General features: G+C 46.4%; 2 protein-coding genes across 4 annotated transcripts in view; one reads left to right on the top strand and one right to left on the bottom strand.

Annotated features, from left to right (window-relative positions):
- Positions 1–760, bottom strand: part of MYBL2 (MYB proto-oncogene like 2) — a 74351-nt gene extending 73591 nt beyond the window's left edge. For all 3 annotated transcript variants that reach the window (XM_082271315.1, XM_082271317.1, XM_082271316.1), the window contains exon 1: positions 607–760. In XM_082271315.1, coding sequence (XP_082127441.1) covers positions 607–626 — 20 coding nt within the window. In that variant the 5' untranslated portion in view covers positions 627–760. The remainder of the gene's footprint in view (positions 1–606) is intronic.
- Positions 761–14088: 13328 nt separating this feature from the next.
- Positions 14089–14937, top strand: LOC309567561 (uncharacterized protein; the record flags this gene model as incomplete). Its single annotated transcript, XM_082272948.1, has 1 exon — positions 14089–14937. The coding sequence occupies one exon, from the start codon at positions 14089–14091 to the stop codon at positions 14902–14904; it is 816 nt and encodes a 271-aa protein (XP_082129074.1). The 3' UTR covers positions 14905–14937.
- Positions 14938–19049: the final 4112 nt, after the last annotated feature.

The following is a 19049-nucleotide window of genomic DNA, read 5'->3' as shown; positions in this document are numbered from 1 at the left end:
CCCCGCCCCCTGCGTGCCCTCACCCCTCTCTCCCCTCCCTCCCAGGGGGGGGGGGGAGAGGGGTGAGGGCACGCAGGGGGGGAGAGAGGGGTGAGGGCACGCAGGGGGGGGGGAGAGAGGGGTGAGGGCACGCAGGGGGGAGAGAGAGGGGTGAGGGCACGCAGGGGGGGGGGAGAGAGGGGTGAGGGCACGCAGGGGGGGGGGAGAGAGGGGTGAGGGCACGCAGGGGGGGGAGAGAGAGGGGTGAGGGCACGCAGGGGGGGAGAGAGAGGGGTGAGGGCACGCAGGGGGGGGGGGGGGGGAGATGAGGGCACGCAGTGGTGGGGGGGGGGAGAGGGGTCAGGATGGTGGGGGGATGATGAATAATAGAGGGGGATGGGTCAGTCTGAGGCCCGCACAGTACAGACAGGTGGTATTGTAGTGAGATTCAGGAGAAGGCCGGTTGTACCTCCTCAGACATGAGTACAGTGTCCTTGACAGGCAACATTCGGGTCACTCCGGGCTCCCCAGGCAGTGTCAGCACCTCCCCCTTACACTAAGTGACCCCCGCATCACCCGCGCGCTTGAAATGACCTCTCGGTCATGCGCCTGAGGCCGCCATCTTACCTGCGTCCTCTCCGAGACATTTCGACCGCCGGGCGGCAGTTTCGGGCGTTATTGTTATTTCCTATCTCCCGCCCGCTGCGCGCGCAGCCTCAGCCCGCCCTTTCCGGGGTAGGGGGGGACACGCCATGACATCATAGGAACAACTGCCTCCGCTACCAAGCTGGCGGGAGAGGGGGGGAGGGCTTGAGCCCAGCACACGTGCTGGCAGCCAATCAGTGACCGGGGCGGGTAATGAAGCGCGCCTTTCAGTGGGCGGAACATTCTTGGCTCTAGCAAGTCCAGCTTTTGCCTGGTAGGGGGCGCCCGAGAGTCGCTCTCCCTGAAGAAAGGTTGTGTGTGGAGAATTGGTGACTTTTTATGGCGCCTCTTGTGAGGTGTCACCTCTGTCATTGCCTCACCACCTGAAATAAACGAGTACAACCGCTGTCAGGGCTGCAGATTTGTGTGCTTCATAGTGTCTTATTTATAAATGTTTTCACCCAAGATTTACACATTTGTATAATTGGATGACATTGGGAAATGAACAAGGTCTCATTCACATGGCAAACAGCTGTCAGTGCTGAGAGCTCGCTGATTTTAAAGTTAACGATGTTTAACCACTTAAGCCCCGGAAGATTTTACCCCCTTCCTGACCAGGGCCTATTTTGCGATTCGGCACTGCGTGACTTTAACGGACAATTGCGCGGTCGTGCGACGTTGTACCCAAACTAATTTGACGTCCTTTTTTTTCCCACAAACAGAGCTTTCTTTTGGTGGTATTTGATCACCTGTGCGATTTTTTGATCATGCGCTATAAACAAAAAAAGAGCAACAATTTTGCAAAAATAACAATATTTTTCACATTTTTTTTATATGAAATTCCCCCCTAAAAAAATGTAAAAATCAAAATTTTTTAACATTTTAGGCTAATCTAATTTGTTTTATGCTACATATTTTTGTTAAAAAAAATCGCAAAAGGCGTATTTTGATTGGTTTGCGCAAAAGTTATTGCGTTTACTAAGGGAAAGATTTTTGTCATTTTTGTTGGTATTTCTTTAACGCGTAATGGCGATTTTTTTGCGGTACTGCGACATTGCGGCGGACAGATCGGACCCTTGACTGACATTTTTGACACTTTTGGGGTTATCAGTGACATTTCTACAGTAATCAGTGCTATACATATGCACTGTTACTGTAAAATGACACTGGCAGTGAAGGGGTTAACTTTTTTTGAGAGGGAGGGGCTGTGTGTGTCCCTAGGGGAGTGATTCTAACTGTGATTGGCTGTGGCTTGAGGTGTAGGAACAGTGATCAACGGTCCTACATAGTAGAACCGTATGATCACCATTCCTACACAGGGGAGAATGACAGGCGGCTTGTTTACATCAGCCGCCTGCCTTTCTCCCACTCTAACGGACGATCGCGAGTGCCCGGCGGACATTCGCGATCGCGAGTTTGGCAGCAGATTTCAGCCAATGATTTCGGCTGAAACCTGCTGAGCAGCTGTGTCCAATTACACACAGAGTTCTGTGTTTACAAACACACAGAACTCTGTACAGAGAAGAGCGATCTGGCTGTTCTTTCACCCCCTCCCTGGCCGCTCAATGCCCAAGCAGGGAGGTTTCCTGGAGAAGTGGCGAAACCCTAGACCAGGGGTCTTCAAACTATGGCCAGTGTTCAGGAACTACAATTACCATCATGTCTGTGAATGTCAGAGTTTTACAAGGCCTCATGGGATGTGTAGTTCCACAACAGCTGGAGGGCCGTAGTTTGAGGATCCCTGCCCTAGACTTTTTCTACTTGTCTGGAACCTTTCCCTGCTGCTATTACTGTTGTTGACAGACGAGTGATCAGTCCCTACACTACCTACATGCTAAATGCACCCCAAACTCAGCAGCCAGGGTCTTAAATAGAATCTGCCTGACCCAAGATGGCTACTAGAGTCACATGGGCTGTCAGCATCCAACTAGATCGCTGATCCAGGAAACCATAGAGAAACCGTGTTCCTCTTGACTTTATATCCCTTTGTACTGCTGCTACGGTTCAGCGCCACCTGCAGTAGAGAAAATAAACTGTACCTGCCTACACCCCCTCGCCCCTTTGACAGATGTTGTCCTCAGCATGACAACACAGTAACAAATAAGGAGAGAAATGCAAATGAACATAATTAACCACTTTGATACCGGGCACTTTCACCCCCTTCCTACCCAGGCCAATTTTCAGCTCCGTCGAACTTTGAATGACAATTGCTCAGTCATGCAACGCTGTACCTTTATGACATTTTATTTAGACAAATAGAGCATATTTAATTGCCACTGAATTTTTTATTTTTTGCTGAACAAACAATAAAAGACTGTAAAGTTTAGGAAACAAAGTTTTTCTTAGTTTCTGTTATAAAATTTTGTAAATAAGTAATTTTTCTCCTTCTCTGATGTGCGCTGATGAGGCTGCACCGATAGGCTGCATTGATGGGCACTGATAGGCAGCACTGATGAGGACTCGGAGGCACTGAAATGCAGCACTGATGGGCGCTGATAGGCGGCAGTGATGGGCACTGAAATGCAGCGATAATGGGCACTGATAGGTGGCAGTGATGGGCACTGATAGGCAGCGCTGATGAGGAGGCACTGAAATACAGGACTGATGGGTGCTGATAGGCGGCAGTGATGGGCACTAATAGGCAGCACTGATGAGGAGGCACTGAAATGCAGCGATGATGGGCGCTGATAGGTGGCAGTGATGGGCACTGAAATGCAGCGATAATGGGCACTGATAGGTGGCAGTGATGGGCACTGATAGGCAGCACTGATGAGGAGGCACTGAAATGCAGCGATGATGGGCGCTGATATGTGGCAGTGATGGGTACTGATAGGCGGCAGTGATGAGGAGGCACTGAAATGCAGCGATGATGGGCGCTGATAGGTGGCAGTGATGGGCACTGATAAGCAGTGCTGATGAGGAGGCACTGAAATGCAGCACTGATGGGTGCTGATAGGCGGCAGTGATGGGCACTAATAGGCAGCACTGATGAGGAGGCACTGAAATGCAGCGATGATGGGCACTGATATGTGGCAGTGATGGGTACTGATAGGCGGCAGTGATGAGTAGGGATGATCGAACGGTTCGGGTCCACCATCGGTTCGGCCCGAACATTGGGTGTTCGAGGTTCGGCCGAATTTAGAACTTTTTGCCCAAAAAGTTCGGAATTTGGCAACCAGAACCGCCCAAAATGCAATGCTTCAGGAAATGGGCTTTAAAAGCCCGTGATTGGACCAGAACCATTAGCAAAAGCCAATTGAGGGGGCAGGAGAATGCTAGGAATGTGATTGGAGTGACTAGGGGGTCCCTAGACCAATCATTAGTGAATACGCCCCCCAGTATATAAGATCGCCCCCGCCATATTCCCAGCATTGTTATACTGGACATGGAAGAGAGTGGAAGCAGTTCTGTTAATTTTACTTTAAAAGTGTCATTTAGCTATTTTTAGTGTGAGGAAAGGGATATCTAGTGTAGTTAGAGTGCTCCTTTACACTTAAGTTAGCTTCAAAAATTTAGTTTCTGTAGGGAAAGTGTTAAGTGTCAGGGGACCGTAGTGTAGTGTAGGGTTAACTGACAGTGACTGCTATGGCAGGGTGACAAAACCCTTCCATAGCAGGGTGACCGCTATAGAGAAATGATCATTTCTCTGTGTTGCTTCGGGACAGGCATATGGCTTCTCACCAGCCAAGCATTTTTTATGCTGCAGGGGCTGCCACTGCCAGTGCTTTTTTGAGGACATGTTTGATGTCAGACATGACATCTGAACATGTGTATAGGGGGTATATATAGACATATATGTCTGAATATATACCCCTAGACATATATAGGTGTGATAGTAGCAGAAATAAATGCTTGCGCTAATGAAATCATTTACAGTAATATATTTCTGCTACTATCACACCTATATATGTCTAGGGGTATATATTCAGACATATATGCCTATATATACCCCCTATACACATGTTCAGATGTTTTGCCTGCCTCAAAAAAACCCCAAAAAATGCCAAAAAAACGCTAGCGTCAAAAAAAAAAATGCCCAGGTGTGTTTTTGCTGGCATTTTTTGGGGGGTTTTGGAGGCAGGCAAAACATCAGAACTTGTGCACAGTACCACTATACACAAGTTCAGATGTTTTTCCTGACTGCAAAGAACCCAAAAAAATGCCTGCTATTAAACCGGCAAGGTGTTACAGCAGAGAAGCCATATTCCTGTGCTTAAAGTTTTCTAATACAAACGATCTTTTTTTTATGGTTCTGGACATGCTACAGAGCTGAAACTTCACATGTACACTTTTTAGACCCCCCAGATCTGAAATCCAAAGTAAAAATCAAAAAATCTCTTTTTTTTTTTTTTTAATTTTTCAATAATTGGCTTTTTTATCAAAAATGACAATTTTTAAGAACTTTTTTTTGTGTGATTAATAGTTAATGGGGCATGACCCAGAACCCTAGGCACTTTTTAGGGGCATTTATTGGGTTTTGGGGCTTCAAAATGGTGTTTTTTGATTACCGAAGTTCGGGTCCCATTGATTTCAATGGGGTTCTGAAATCCGAACCGAACTTTCGTGAAGTTCGGGTGTTCTGGTGGAACCGAACTTTTCAAAAGTTCGATCATCCCTAGTGATGAGGAGGCACTGAAATGCAGCAATAATGGGCACTGATAAGCAGCGCTGATGAGGAGGCACTGAAATGCAGCACTGATGGGTGCTGATAGGCGGCAGTGATGGGCACTAATAGGCAGCACTGATGAGGAGGCACTGAAATGCAGCGATGATGGGCGCTGATATGTGGCAATGATGGGTCCTGATAAGCAACACTGATGAGGAGGCACTGATGAGGCTGCACCAATATGCGGCACTGATAGGCAAGACTGATGGGCACTGATATGCTGCACTGATGGGGCAGCACTGATGATCAGTGCCCCGATTATCAGTATAAATGGTCCCTTTAACTGGAAAGTCGGTTACCTGGCTTTCCTTTCCTTAGACACCGACATCATTGAGGAAAGGAAATGCCCATAATGCCCTGCAATGGGAGGCATCGGTCAGATATTTCCACACACAATCCAGGACGTCATATGATATGGAAGTGCTTAAGGGAGTCTAGGTAATCGCTGTTGGCTCAAATTTAGGTCAGCTGGCAGGCTCTGCAGGCTGGGCTTCTAGTACCTCCCCCTGGAAGCTTCCAGAAAGTCCTAGAACTTTGTGGGAGGGGATATGGAAGCCTCAATATTTTGGGGATCTTTGCCAATTCTTAAGCAAGAACTGCCCAGAAGGTGGGGAGATGGCCCTGAAGTATTGCAATCTCAAAGCCACACAGGTGTGAACCAGTGGCCATAGGCTGTGGCTGGACAGGGCTGCCACTTGTCACAAACCTGGTTGGAGGCTGAGGTGACGAGAGGCCTCCCCTTGCAGCTAAGTGCAGAGCACCCCCTGGAGATGGTGACAGAAGGTGCTGTGCCCAAAGGTGCACGGGTTGTCTGCAGGTGTAGCTGTTTCAGGAATCAGATCCACAGTGGATAAGAGTCATTTGGATCACTGGAAGGGCAGGCAGGGTAGTGCAATCAAGGTCAGAAGCCAGGCCGAGGGTCATACACAGGTAGTCAATCAGGAAGCAGAGGTAGAATAGTCAGGGTCAAGCCAAGGTCAAACACTGAAGACAATCAGGAGCAGGCAGGGAGAAGTCCGTAAGGCAAGCCGGGTTCAGAGCAGGTGAAAGCCAGAGCAGGTCAAGGATAGGTCGGTAACGGGTAATCAAGCAGGCATTTCAAGGCACAAGGAAATCCGGTACTAGCTGAATATAATCCAGCAATGAATGGCAGCCAGTGCTGAGTTTATATAGGAAGTGGATGTTGATAATTGGCACTAATTAGGACGTCCTGTGTGGCCATTTTGGAAATTGGCATATCTGCCATTCTTGATCAAGTTAGTCCCTGACAAGTGTACTGAGTGGTACCGGCCCAGTATGTTCAGGGGACAAAAGTCCAGAAAGTAGCCCAACCCCCTGACCGCAAGGGTAAACAAAGCCTCATCGCTCCGTTTTAGAGGGCAACCAGCTATCACTTTTTTCCTGCGGTGAGAGAGAAAAGTGGTGCATGTTTCAGCACATCCCATTGTTTACTTTTTTTTTTTAACTTTATTTGAAGTGCACAAAGAGACATTTTATTCATGTCTATGCACAGCAGCGAAGCGGTATGTAGTACCTTGCAGTGTACGGGAGAACAATGCAGTGTGACTAAATTTCTCTTCACTGCACCACACATCGCATTGTGGTGTGAACGGGGCACAGGGAAAACAATTTATTTCTATGTGTCCATGCAATGACTGGCGTTTATACAAGGGGGTGGGGAATGTGCGATTGAACCATGTTTTGTTACCACTCCAACTGCTCCCCACCTAAGCTGCAAAGGCAGCGGAGGGGGGTGTACACATGCTGCAGCAAAAATTAGCAATGCTGTTGCATTCGGAGGGCAGTACTTAATGGAGACGGCCCTCAATCATGTGCAATGCACATGGTTATGGTACAGTGCTGTGGGGTTTAACCACTTGCCGACCAGTCACTGGGACTGTACTGCGGCAAAGTGGCTCGATTCCATCCAGCGATATAGACCTACATCGCTGGACTCCTCCCCCTGTAGGTGGCACTTGCGCGCTGCCGGAGGCTCGCTCCCGCTGTTTTCAGTCACAGCGGGAGTCGGGCCAGGGGAGGAGCGGTGGCGATCGCCGCCGCTCTTCCCCGATCGTCGGGGAATCTAGTTTGGAGATCCGCCCGCTTGTGTAAACAAAGCGGGCGGATCTCCTATGTGACAAACAGTGACAGATTGCAGGGTTCAGCATAGCTGAACCTGCGATCTGTCCCTGTATCACATAGTCACCTCCCCCCACACACGTTAGTAAGCACCAGGCATACATTAACCCCTCCCTCTCCAATAAAAATTAACCCCTTCCCTGCCAGTGTAATTTTTACAGTAACAGTGCATATATATAGCACTGATTACTGTAGTAATGTCACTGGTACCCCCAAAAGTGTCAAAAATGTCAGTGAAGGGTCCGATCTTTCCGCCGCAATGTCGCAGTCCCGCAAAAAAAATCTCAGATCGCCGCCATTACTCGTTAAAAAAAAACACGAAAAATTACATAAATCTTTCCCTTAGTTAGGAAACGCAATAACTTTTGCGCAAACCAATCAAAATACGCTTATTGTGATTTTTTTTACCAAACATAGGTAGCAGAAAACAAATTGGCCAAAAATTTGTTTTTGGGAATTTCATATAAAAAAATGTTAAAAATATTATTTTTTCAAAATAAACGCTTTTTTTTTGTTTATAGCGCAAAAAGTAAAAATCGCACAGGTGATCAAATACCACCAAAAGAAAGCTCTGTTTGTGGGAAAAAAAGGAGGTAAATTTTGTTTGGGTACGGCGTCGCACCACCGCGCAATTGTCAGATAAAGTCGCACAGCGCCGAATCGCAAAAAGTGGCCTGGACGTAAGACAGCAAAATCCTCCGGTGGTAAAGTGGTTAAGGGCTTAAAACAGGCAGTGGAGAGGCAATATAGTTCCTCCTCACCACCTTTCAAATGCCTGGCAATATATGACCTCCTCACCACCAACATGGATCATTCTGCAGCAGCCAACACAAGTGTAAATGAGGCCTAAAGCTGGATACACACTATACAACTTTTGTTGTCAGATTTCCTTTAGATTTACCTTTTCTATGTAGTGCAAGGGCCTGATTGCATACAAATTGAAAGTGTTTAGGTTTGACCTCATATTATATGGTTTTGGTAAGTCTGAAGGAAAAAATCTAAAGAAAATTGTAGTGTGTATGGCCCATTAGGTGTAAATGAGGCCTGAAACATGTCATTGCTAGAGGAGCCTATGATATGCCTACTGAGTAAAAATAAGCAGCTGTATCTGATTGATTAATTACAAACATTCTTATAACTTGAGGGTATGGGTGTATGGTAGTGGCTTTTTGTTTTCTCCTAGTGAGCAGCACTCAAGGTAGGTAGTGGTTGGTGGTGGACTATTGCACAATTAAGAACATGATATGCCTGTATTTAGGGTGTAAGCCCCGGTTCACATTAGTGCGATCATGGAGATTGCATGTAATTCGGAGCATACTGCTCCTAAATTACATGCGATCTCTGTGCAGTGAACATTTCAGCTATACACATTGTATGGCTGAATTCGCACCACATTGCACTAAACTCGCACAGGACCCTTCTTTTTTTTTTTTATCCGCAGCAGAATCTGATCGCATGGTGGTTCACACTAGTGTGATCCAATTCTGTGCAAACTTGCAGATCGCACTGCGATATGTGATCGTAACCGGGGGTGTAGTTAACTTTTAATTGACACCCCCTGCGTATTGCATATGGCAGTGTGAACTGCCAGAGGAGTGGATGCGATGTGGGATCGTGCTGCATATTCGCAGCGTTCCCGCATCGCACAAATGTGAACCGGCACTGATACTCAATGGATTACAAGTTCCCCTATCAGAATACTTGTAGTCCATTGAGACGCCTGCCAGCTTTCTAACATTAGAGGAGTGTGTGTGTGTGTGTGTGTGTGTGTGTGTGTGTGTGTGTGTGTGTGTGTGTGTGTGTGTGTGTGTGTGTGTGTGTGTGTGTGTGTGTGTGTGTGTGTGTGTGTGTGTGTGTGTGTGTGTGTGTGTGTGTGTGTGTGTGTGTGTGTGTGTGTGTGTGTGTGTGTGTGTGTGTGTGTGTGTGTGTGTGTGTGTGTGTGTGTGTGTGTGTGTGTGTGTGTGTGTGTGTGGTGTTTTTTTTTTTTTTTCTTCTAAACAAAAAGACAAAAAAAGTGTTTTTTTTTTTTTTGGGGGGGGGGGGGTAATTTTGGCTATAAAACATCCAATAAAAAAAAAAATCTCATTCATAAATTTGAGCCAAAAAAATTGTATTTCGCTATGTCTTTGTTGGAATGGGGAAAAAAAAATTCCCAACAACTGTAGAATTGGTTTGCATGAAAGTTATAGCGTCTACAACCTATGGTGATGGCTGGAAAGAGATTTTTTATATATATATATATATATATATATATATATAATACTAGCAGGCTATCAGTGACTTATAGTTGGACTTTGATTTGCTGTGGGCAATCTGACGCTGGGGGGAACCTGACTGTCACTGACCTCCAGTGACCCGACGGGCTTGTTCACGCTTCACTATATTTCTAATGCTAACCAAACCCTCAATCCTATAGTGTTAGTATGGGCATTAGACTTGCTTTATTGAGCTTTAGTATGCGTGTTAGATGTTTTACAAGCATTACCGAAGAGTTAAAAAATGCTCCTCAAAACGCTCTATGGGCAGTTCTAAAGCGATTGACGAGCGTTAAGGCGCGTTAAAACTGCTCCGCAAATGCCTATTCCATTAGTTCATAAGCTAATCTTAAGGCTCGGTTCACACTGATGCGATGCGGGAAGGCTGCGAACTCGCAGCCTGTTCCCGCATCGCACACGCACCCCCGGCAGTTCACACTGCCATATGCGATACGCTGGGGGTGTCAATGTAATCTTAACGACACCCCCAGTTTGATCGCATATCGCAGTGCGATCGTGCAGTTCGCACAGGATCGGATCGCACAAGTGTGAACCGCTGTGCGATCCGATCCTGATGCGGCAGCAAAAATGCCTCCTGTGCGTGTTTGCTGCGGGTGCGATGCGAATTTAGCCATACAAACTGTATGGCTAAACTCGCACCGCACAGCTGATCGCATGTAATGTCGGAGCAGTGCGCTCCGACATTACATGCGAACCCCGCACAAGCAGTAGTGTGAACCGGGGCTAACGCCCCGCAACTGCCTGCCAAAGCATTTGCAAAGTGTTTACATTGAAGCCTTACAACGCCTCCCATTTAAGGTTCTAACGCCTCCCAACTTAACATGAGGCTTTAATTTTGAAGCAACGCTAACCCTTCCTGTTTTGATAGTGTGCACTATGTGCTGTCGTATCTTGTGCATAGGCATTTTTAATGACAGTGTGAGCTCAGCCTAATGCAGTGATTAGTGCTAATATACACTTACTTTACTAATGACACTGACTGGAAGGGGTTGACTAGGATCAATCAAGGGGTTAACTGTGGCCAAAAATGTGTGATGTGTGTTTTCACTAAGCAATCTGCCTTTTTTTTTTTTTTTTACTCTGCTTTGCAGGGAGAAAAGGCACATCGCTGCTATAAGTAGAGCGTGCGCTCTCCTGTCATTCGCTTCCCCGATCAGCGGGTCCCAGCTATGAATCTTTTGCTGAGACCTCCTAATTTAGGGTGACCAAATGTCCCTGGACTAAGTCTGTCCCCGGATTCAGGGTCGGATTATTTTACAGCAAAAGCTGTTGGTACTTGTAGTGTTCTCATTCCCAGAACCAGAGCTTTTTTACTCAAATAGGTGTAGGAACTCAACCACGACCCCCCCCCCCCCCCCCCCAAACACACACACTCCCTCCAAACCGCATCAAATAGTGGCTGTGGTCAAATTTTACTAACAGTGGGGGGATCTTAAAGGGGTGCTAAATGCCAGGAGTGCATTAAATACCAAATGCAGAGTTGGGGTGGGGGTTACACAGAGTGCAGAGTTCTGGGGGTGCATTATGTACATAGTGTGGAGTTCAGGAGTGCACTGAATGCAGACTGCAAAGTTCAGCCTTCTTCCACAGCTGCATCCCCTATACACATCTCATTTTCACCCCTCTTCAACTCTGACCTCTGCATGCAACCCCATCTTCTCAACACCTCCTCCTTAAAAGCTTTACCATCTTCCTCATCTTAACTTTTCGTTTCTTTATTAAGCTGAAGCACTCAGCCTTCTCTATTACCTCCCAGTACACTGTAGGGGGCTCCACCTCTTACTTGCAGGAAGATCATCCAGTAGGGGTGTAGGCATCTGCATCTCCCTTGTCCCCATCCTGCACTCAGGAGCTGTTCAGGAGATCAGATAATGCATGGGTGTCCAACCTGTGGCCCTCCAGCTGTTGAGGGACTACAAGTCTCATCATGCCTTTAGGAGTTATGCTTGCAACTGTCAGCCTTGTAATGCCTCATGGGACTTTCCTTGCAATGCCTCATGGGTCCTGTAGTTCCGAAACAGCTGAAGATCCACAGGTTGGACACCCATGAGATAATGTGTGAGCTGTTGGGAGACAAGTTGTCACTTGTAAACACAGAAGACTTCTGTATTTACAAGTGATAGTGGTGATTGAGGAGCAGAGGGCCTGAGCCAGAGGTGGTGGAACTGAGTTCCACCAAGTTCCAACTGAAAAAAAGCCCTGCACAGAACTCTGTATGAATGATGCGGCTGTGTGTGGGGGGAGGGGGAAGATAGCCCACTTGCTGTCGCAACAGGGGATTAGGGGGTGCTACAGTAACATGTTACACCCGGAATATGAGTGTAACATATAAAATGTGAAATTATCCTTTAATGCTCATTGTAGTGCCCATACAACTTGTACAATCTCCTTTTGGATTTGCCATCAAAGGTTGCCTAGTTGGATATATAAAGACTGGATTGTTTAGATTTGTCCTTGGGTTATGTATTTTTTTGTCCATTATAAAGAAAATTGGACAATCATTGTATAGTGTGTGTGGATAGATTTGATTCGCTGTATGGCTATAAACCGATCAGAGGCTGGTTTAGAAAAGCTGGAGCAGACAGGCAGCAATTCTTTATACTAGGGGTCCTCAAACTTTTTGAAATAGGTGCCAGGTCCCTGCTGTTTGGCTGGACTTCAGCTAATAGAGTAGAACATGCTCTGGAGTTAGTAGGAGCAAACGCCCCAGAATTGGTGAGCAGTGAGTATAATTTAGCGCCTGCTGGAGGTAGAGTTGTGCCCCATCATTGGGAATCAGTGGGAGGAACAGGGCTCCAAATGTCTGGAAAGGGCTGCGTCTGGCCAGTAAGCCACAACTTGAGGACTGCTGGCTTTTAGCAAAAAATCCAGGTACCTTGGCCTGTGTTTGGAGCTTCTGCTAAATGCATTCTGAAAAACGCTAGTTGCCTGGCTGTAATTCATACCCTCTTGATTCAATATTTTGAGCCACAGACTCGGCACAAGAATAGAGAAGGAAATCTGGGTTTTTTTTTTACTGTCTTTTCTAATACACATACATGTTTAACTCCTGTAATGTCAGGACAGGTACACTTTAACCACTTTACCCTCACTCACTGTGCCTCTACTGCGGCACAGTGGCTCGTTCCCGTCCAGTGACGTAGACCTACTGCGCTGGACTCCTCCCCTTGTGGGCGGCGCGCGCGCCGCCGGCTCGCTCCCGCTGTATTCAGTCACAGCGGGAGTCGGGCCAGGGGAGGAGCGGCGGTGATCGCCGCTGCTCTTCCCCGATCGTGGGGGAATCGAGTGTGGAGATCCGCCCGCTTGTGTAAACAAAGCAAGCGGATCTCCTAAGTGACAGGCAGGGTCAGATTGCAGGGTTCAGCATAGCTGAACCTGCGATCTGTCCCTGTGTCACTCAGTCCCCTCCCCCCACACACACGTTAGTAAGCACCAGGCATACATTAACCCCTCCCTCTCCAATAAAATTAACCCCTTCCCTGCCAGTGTCATTTTTACAGTAACAGTGCATATATATATAGCACTGATTACTGTAGTAATGTCACTGGTACCCCCAAAAGTGTCAAATGTCAGTCAAGGGTCTGATCTGTCCGCCGCAATGTCGCAGTCCAGCAAAAAAATCGCAGATCGCCGCCATTACTCGTAAAAAAACAAAAACAAAAATGACAAATCTTTCCCTTAGTAAACGCAATAACTTTTGCGCAAACCAATCAAAATACGCTTATTGCGATTTTTCTTTTTTTTTTTTTTTTTTTTTTACCAAACATAGGTAGCAGAAAACAAATTGGCCAAAAATTTAAAAAAATTTTGATTTACATTTTTTTGGGGGGGAATTTCATATAAAAAAATGTGAACAATATTGTTGTTTTTTTCAAAATTGTTGCTCTTTTTTTGTTTATAGCGCAAAAAGTAAAAAGTCCACAGGTGATCAAATACCGCCAAAGAAAGCTCTGTTTGTGGGGAAAAAAGGACATAAATTTCGTTTGGGTACGGCGTCGCACAACCGCGCAATTGTCAGTTAAAGTCGCACAGTGCCGAATCGCAAAAAAGTGGCCTGGACGTAAGACAGCAAAATCCTCCGGTGGTTAAGTGGATCTGCCTCCTTAGAACTAGTGTTTTACGGAGTCAGAAAAGGCCTATCTCCGCCAAAGGCTTTTGAGATTTTCTTTTTTCCCTTTGACTTATTTTTGTTGAATAGATGGATCAGGACATGGCCTATCAAAGCTAACCATTATGATCTAAACCTGTATTGAGTTTATATTGCCTTGTTAAATATCTGAAGACATTTTGTCCATATATTCTGTTTTGCTTTTTTGAAGGTCTTTATGTAACCTAATTCTCATTTGTCTTCCTTTGCCATTCTCTCCTAGGGATCTGCACACAATGTCTTCTGGTTGGGATACCAGTGGGGCAAGCTTTATGTCCAACACTAACCTAACACTGACTGATATTATGGACATAGGATTTGTAGCTGCAGTGCATGGAAACTCTTCTCCTTATCCATCACAGCCAGAGCAGTGGGACAGCAGAATGCCTCCCAAGTTTACCGGGTCTCCACTTTTTGTGACCGTGTCGGAAAGTACACCCATGGCAAGTGGAGGAAGAAAACTTTGGTTGGGTGTAGAAGATGCTGGTTCCTCTGCCTGCCGTTCCCCACTGAATCCTGATGGTCCATTCCTTGAACAGTCCTCCTTGGTTTCGGAACAACTTAGCCAATTTAACAATTCCATTGTGGGGATCTTCTATGGTAGCAAAGTATCCACACCTTATAAGAAGGAAGGCATGGAGACTTCTGATCCATTGGTAGTTGATATTACAACATCCAAACTGCAAGATTCAGAAGTAGTGATCAATGCATCTGCACTGCAGAAACCTGCCCCCCCACTATGGGAGATCTCTGAAATAAATTCTGCATTGGAAGAAAATACTCCTTCACTGGAAGTTTCCATCTCCGATTTGAGGTTTCCAAATACCTCCAGTGAGGGTGAACCACCAGTGCCTGCTGTCCAGCCATCTACTGCTCCAATTGCCCAGTGGGTAGGTGTCAAGCACAAGGACATAGGGCGCTCTTACCTTCAGCCTTTCCGTTATTGGCGCCAGTTGAGTGCTTCAGAAATCTCGGTTACCGGCCTGGCATCCTCAGTGTGTTCTTTTCAGCTGGCTGTAGGGTCTCCAGACAAGCCTGGAGAGACTGCTTGAGGTAACAGCTGGATCCCAGGCCACCTAAATAAACCATAATGACTCAAAGGGGCACTAGTTCCTCAAAGCGGGTTTTGGCTGTGGGGATTGTCTTTGGGAAATATCACGGAGGAAGATTTGGTCTCCCTTGCTGAATAAGTCATTATCACTGGATCTATAGATGTATTGTAAAGGCTTTTTTATTGTAGAGATTGTATATGAATAAAGTGCAAATTAATCTAGATATTTAGTGGTAAAGTTTCTTTCTACTATTGCAATATTGTCTTGTATAAATTTTTGCTCCCAAAGATGCGCTAGGTCTTATTTTCAGGGGATGTCTTATTTTGCCCCCTCTGATCCTCCTGTCATTTTATGGTAAGTGATCCCCTACCCCTGTGCCAGTCACCCCCCCCCCCCACACCTTAATCCAGGGGTCTTCAAACTATGGCCCTCCAGTTGTTCAGGAACTAAAATTCCCATCATGCCTAGTCATATCTGTGAATGTCAGAGTTTTACAATGCCTCATGGGATGTGTAGTTCTGCAACAGCTGGAGGGCCGTAGTTTAAGGACCCCTGCCTTAATCAGACATTTCCTACCTCGGTCACCACTGCTCAGTTCCCAACTGTGTCCACACACTTTGTCCCGCGCGACTCACTGTCAGGGCAGAGCTAACAGCAGGCGGCAGCACGGGCTCTCTGATTGTCCTGTCTGCTCCAGCTGTGCTGTGGCCTACAGTGAGCTGCGCAGCGGCACCCACCGCTACGGTCCAGAGTTACGGTACCGGTATGCTTCGGGGGCCTTGTGTTCGGGGGAGGCCTTATTATCGGGGATGTCTTATTTTTCGGGGGGATGCCTTATATTTCAGCCAGAGGCAAAACTATTAATGGGTCTTACTTTCGGGGAAACACAATACTAAAGGGTGAAGAGTGCTGTTTGACCTAGAACATAGGACCGTGAGCCAATTTAGTGTGTTGCATGCCAATGTGTTGCAATAAACATGCCAATAGTGGTGAGCATAGAGATGCAATCATCAGCCTGCTGCTCTTTTACTGTCCAGTCATCATGCTGTTAAGGCCAGCCATACACTGCAAATTTCTTTCCTACAGCCACAGGTTGCCAGAGAAATTTGCACGATTCCCCCATCCAATACACAGTGCTGACAGGGGAATCAAGCAATTGTCTTTTCCAGGTGGGGGAAGCTGTCCCTGGGGTAGGGGAAGCTGTCCCGGCAGGGAGAAGATGATGGGTATCGCTAGCAGCCATCAGAAATTTTTGGGCCTCTTACACAGCTTTGGGCCTGACAACCAACATTCCCCCAGGGCCGTCCCATCAAATCCGCCCACTAGCCATCCCACCGAGTCCCTCAGGGCGCCCACTTTTATTTTAACGTTCTCAACTTAATATATGAAAATTAATTCAATCCACAAAAGACATCTCCATATTTCCAGCAAAAATACATGCCAATCCAGCAAAGAGATGGCCTCATATATTCAGAGACAGCCCAATCCAGCAAATAGACATTCCTTCGGCTGCATCGGCTTACTCTGCTGCTGTCCTGCTTTAGCAATTGCTAGTTACTAAAACAACTCGTTCTCGTTGGTTGGGCCCCTCTGGACGCCTAGGCCCCCTACATGTGCATGGGCTGTCCCCCCCCCCCCCCCCTCTGATGGCAGCCCTGCTAGCAGCTATAGCAGCCGCTTGCAATAATCTGATGCAAATCCAGCAGGCTGGTTGTACCCAAGCTGATTGATCAACTTGGTACATTTAGCCTGCTGATTAATGGTTCCCCACTTGGCTGGTTACTGCTGAACCAGCTGAGATTTGGATGGTGTATGGCCAGCCTTAATGTAAATGGCATCGCTTAACTGCAGGTGGTGCCATTCACCTAACTGTTTCAGGGCTGTGTAAATCTCAGAAATTGGGGGGGGGGGGGGGGAGGGGGGAGAGAATAGATTTTAGCAAGTAAGAAAGCTCCTGTGCTGGCCACACTACCTGAAAAGATGTCCTTTGGACCATTCGTTAGTTTTTAATCCAGTTAATGGCCACAAATAGAAAATTGTTCACTTTTCAGAGCTGAAAAATCGAAACAGGTTGGAGAATTCTTCCTGTTCAGACAACGCTATCTCCAGTTCATCTGAATTTGCTAAGTTGTCTTTAACTTCCTAAAAAAGGTTGTCTGTCTTAACAGGCATGCCTAGACCTGCCCAGCTCCACCCCATCCCTCCTATCCTTCACAGAACATGATCTCCTCCTGTCTTCATAGCCTTGTTTTGGCTACCTTCTCCTGAGAGGGAGGGAGAGAGGACAGGCAGTGGAAGTATTCTGCTCACCCCTCATGGTTCCAGCAGCACATAACACACACGGTTTGTTAGAAACTGTAATGGGCCATACACACTATACAATTTTCTTTAGACTTTTTCCTTCAGACTTACCAAAACCATATAATATGAGGTCAAACCTAAACACTTTCAATTTGTATGCAATCAGGCGGACCCTTGCACTACACAGAAAAGGTAAATCTAAAGGAAATCTGACAACAAAAGTTGTATAATGTGTATCCAGCTTAAGATTACAATGCAGCAGATTTTCTACAGTGTAGAACCACATAGTTTTTGCATGGCACTGAGTGCATGGTGTAGCATACGCCCAGCTGCTGTGAACGGCGGAGGAAGCCAGGCAAGAAATGTCACGTGACCAGCGCAATGAAATGTCACGTGACCAGCGCAATATATGAAAGAAAGGAGGTACAAAGGAACATTTTTGAAAGTTTAGAAGGATACAGATCCATTTCTATTGCTCAATACATGTAAGTAATGAGTTTAAGGCTCCGTTTCCACTAGTGCAACTTTGGACACAAAGTGGCATAAGTCACAGCCCATTGATTTCAACAGCACCCGTTCCATCTATGCAGCTTTGAAAAGGTGCCTGCACCACTTTGATGCTATTTTGAGCCAGAGAGTTAAGTTGGATCAAAGCTGCACTCTAAATCGCACACTTTGGAGTCACACTCGTGGAAACGTAGCCTAAGGCTAGAATGCAGCTTTGATCCAACTCTACACTCTGGATCAAAGTTGCATCAAAAGTAATGCAGGTACCTTTTCAAATTTGCAGATTTTCAAAGTTGCATAGATGGGAATGGGTGCCCATAAAATCAATGGGCTGTGACTTTTGTGTCCAAAGTCACATGACAAGTTGCACTAGTGGAAACATAGACTTAGTGAGGTTGCCTGTACTATTCCTTTAACCACTTAAGCCCCGGAAGATTTTACCCCCTTCCTGACCAGGGGGTTTTTGCGTTTTTTTTTGTTTTTTTTTTTTTTTTTACTGCGTGACTAACTTTTACTTTTTGCGCTATAAACAAAAAAAGCGTAAATTTTGCAAAAATAACAATATTTTTCACATTTTATATGAAATTCCCCCCAAAAAAATGTAAACAAAATTTTTTTAACATTTTTGGCCAATTTGTTTTCTGCTACATATGTTTGGTAAAAAAAAAAAATCGCAAAAAGCGTATTTTGATTGGTTTGCGCAAAAGTTATTGCGTTTACTAACTAAGGGAAAGATTTCTGTCATTTTTGGTGTTTTTTTTTAACGCGTAATGGCGGCGATCTGCAATTTTTATTTTTTTGCGGTACTGTGACATTGCGGCGGACAGATCGGACCCTTGACTGACATTTTTGACACTTTTGGGGTTACCAGTGACATTACTACAGTAATCAGTGCTATACATATGCACTGCTAACTATAAAATGACACTGGTAGTGAACTTTATTTGAGAGGGAGGGGCTGTGTGTGTCCCTAGGGGCGTGATTCTAACTGTGATTGGCTGTGGCTACTAGTGTAGGAACAGTGATCAACGGTCCTACATGGTAGAACTGTATGATCACTGTTTCTACACAGGGGAGAATGACAGGCGGCTTGTTTACATTAGCCGCCTGACTTTCTCCTGACTTTCTCCCTCTGCACCGACGATCGGCGAGTGGCCGGCGGACATCGGGTCCGCCGGTCAAAGGCACTGACTTCCCTGTGAACGAGCCACGGCGGGCGCACGCTCGCCCGCTATTGGCTCACAAGGAAGGGACAGGCAAGTGACTTATATACATGTCACTTTGATTGGCCGGGGCTGACCGCCGCAGTATATAGTCGTGCGGCGGTCGGCAACCGG

This window comes from Pelophylax lessonae, assembly GCF_965119305.1.
Source record: "Pelophylax lessonae genome assembly, chromosome: 11".
Lineage (NCBI taxonomy): Eukaryota > Metazoa > Chordata > Amphibia > Anura > Ranidae > Pelophylax > Pelophylax lessonae.
This window is presented reverse-complemented; position numbering and strand designations above follow the sequence as displayed.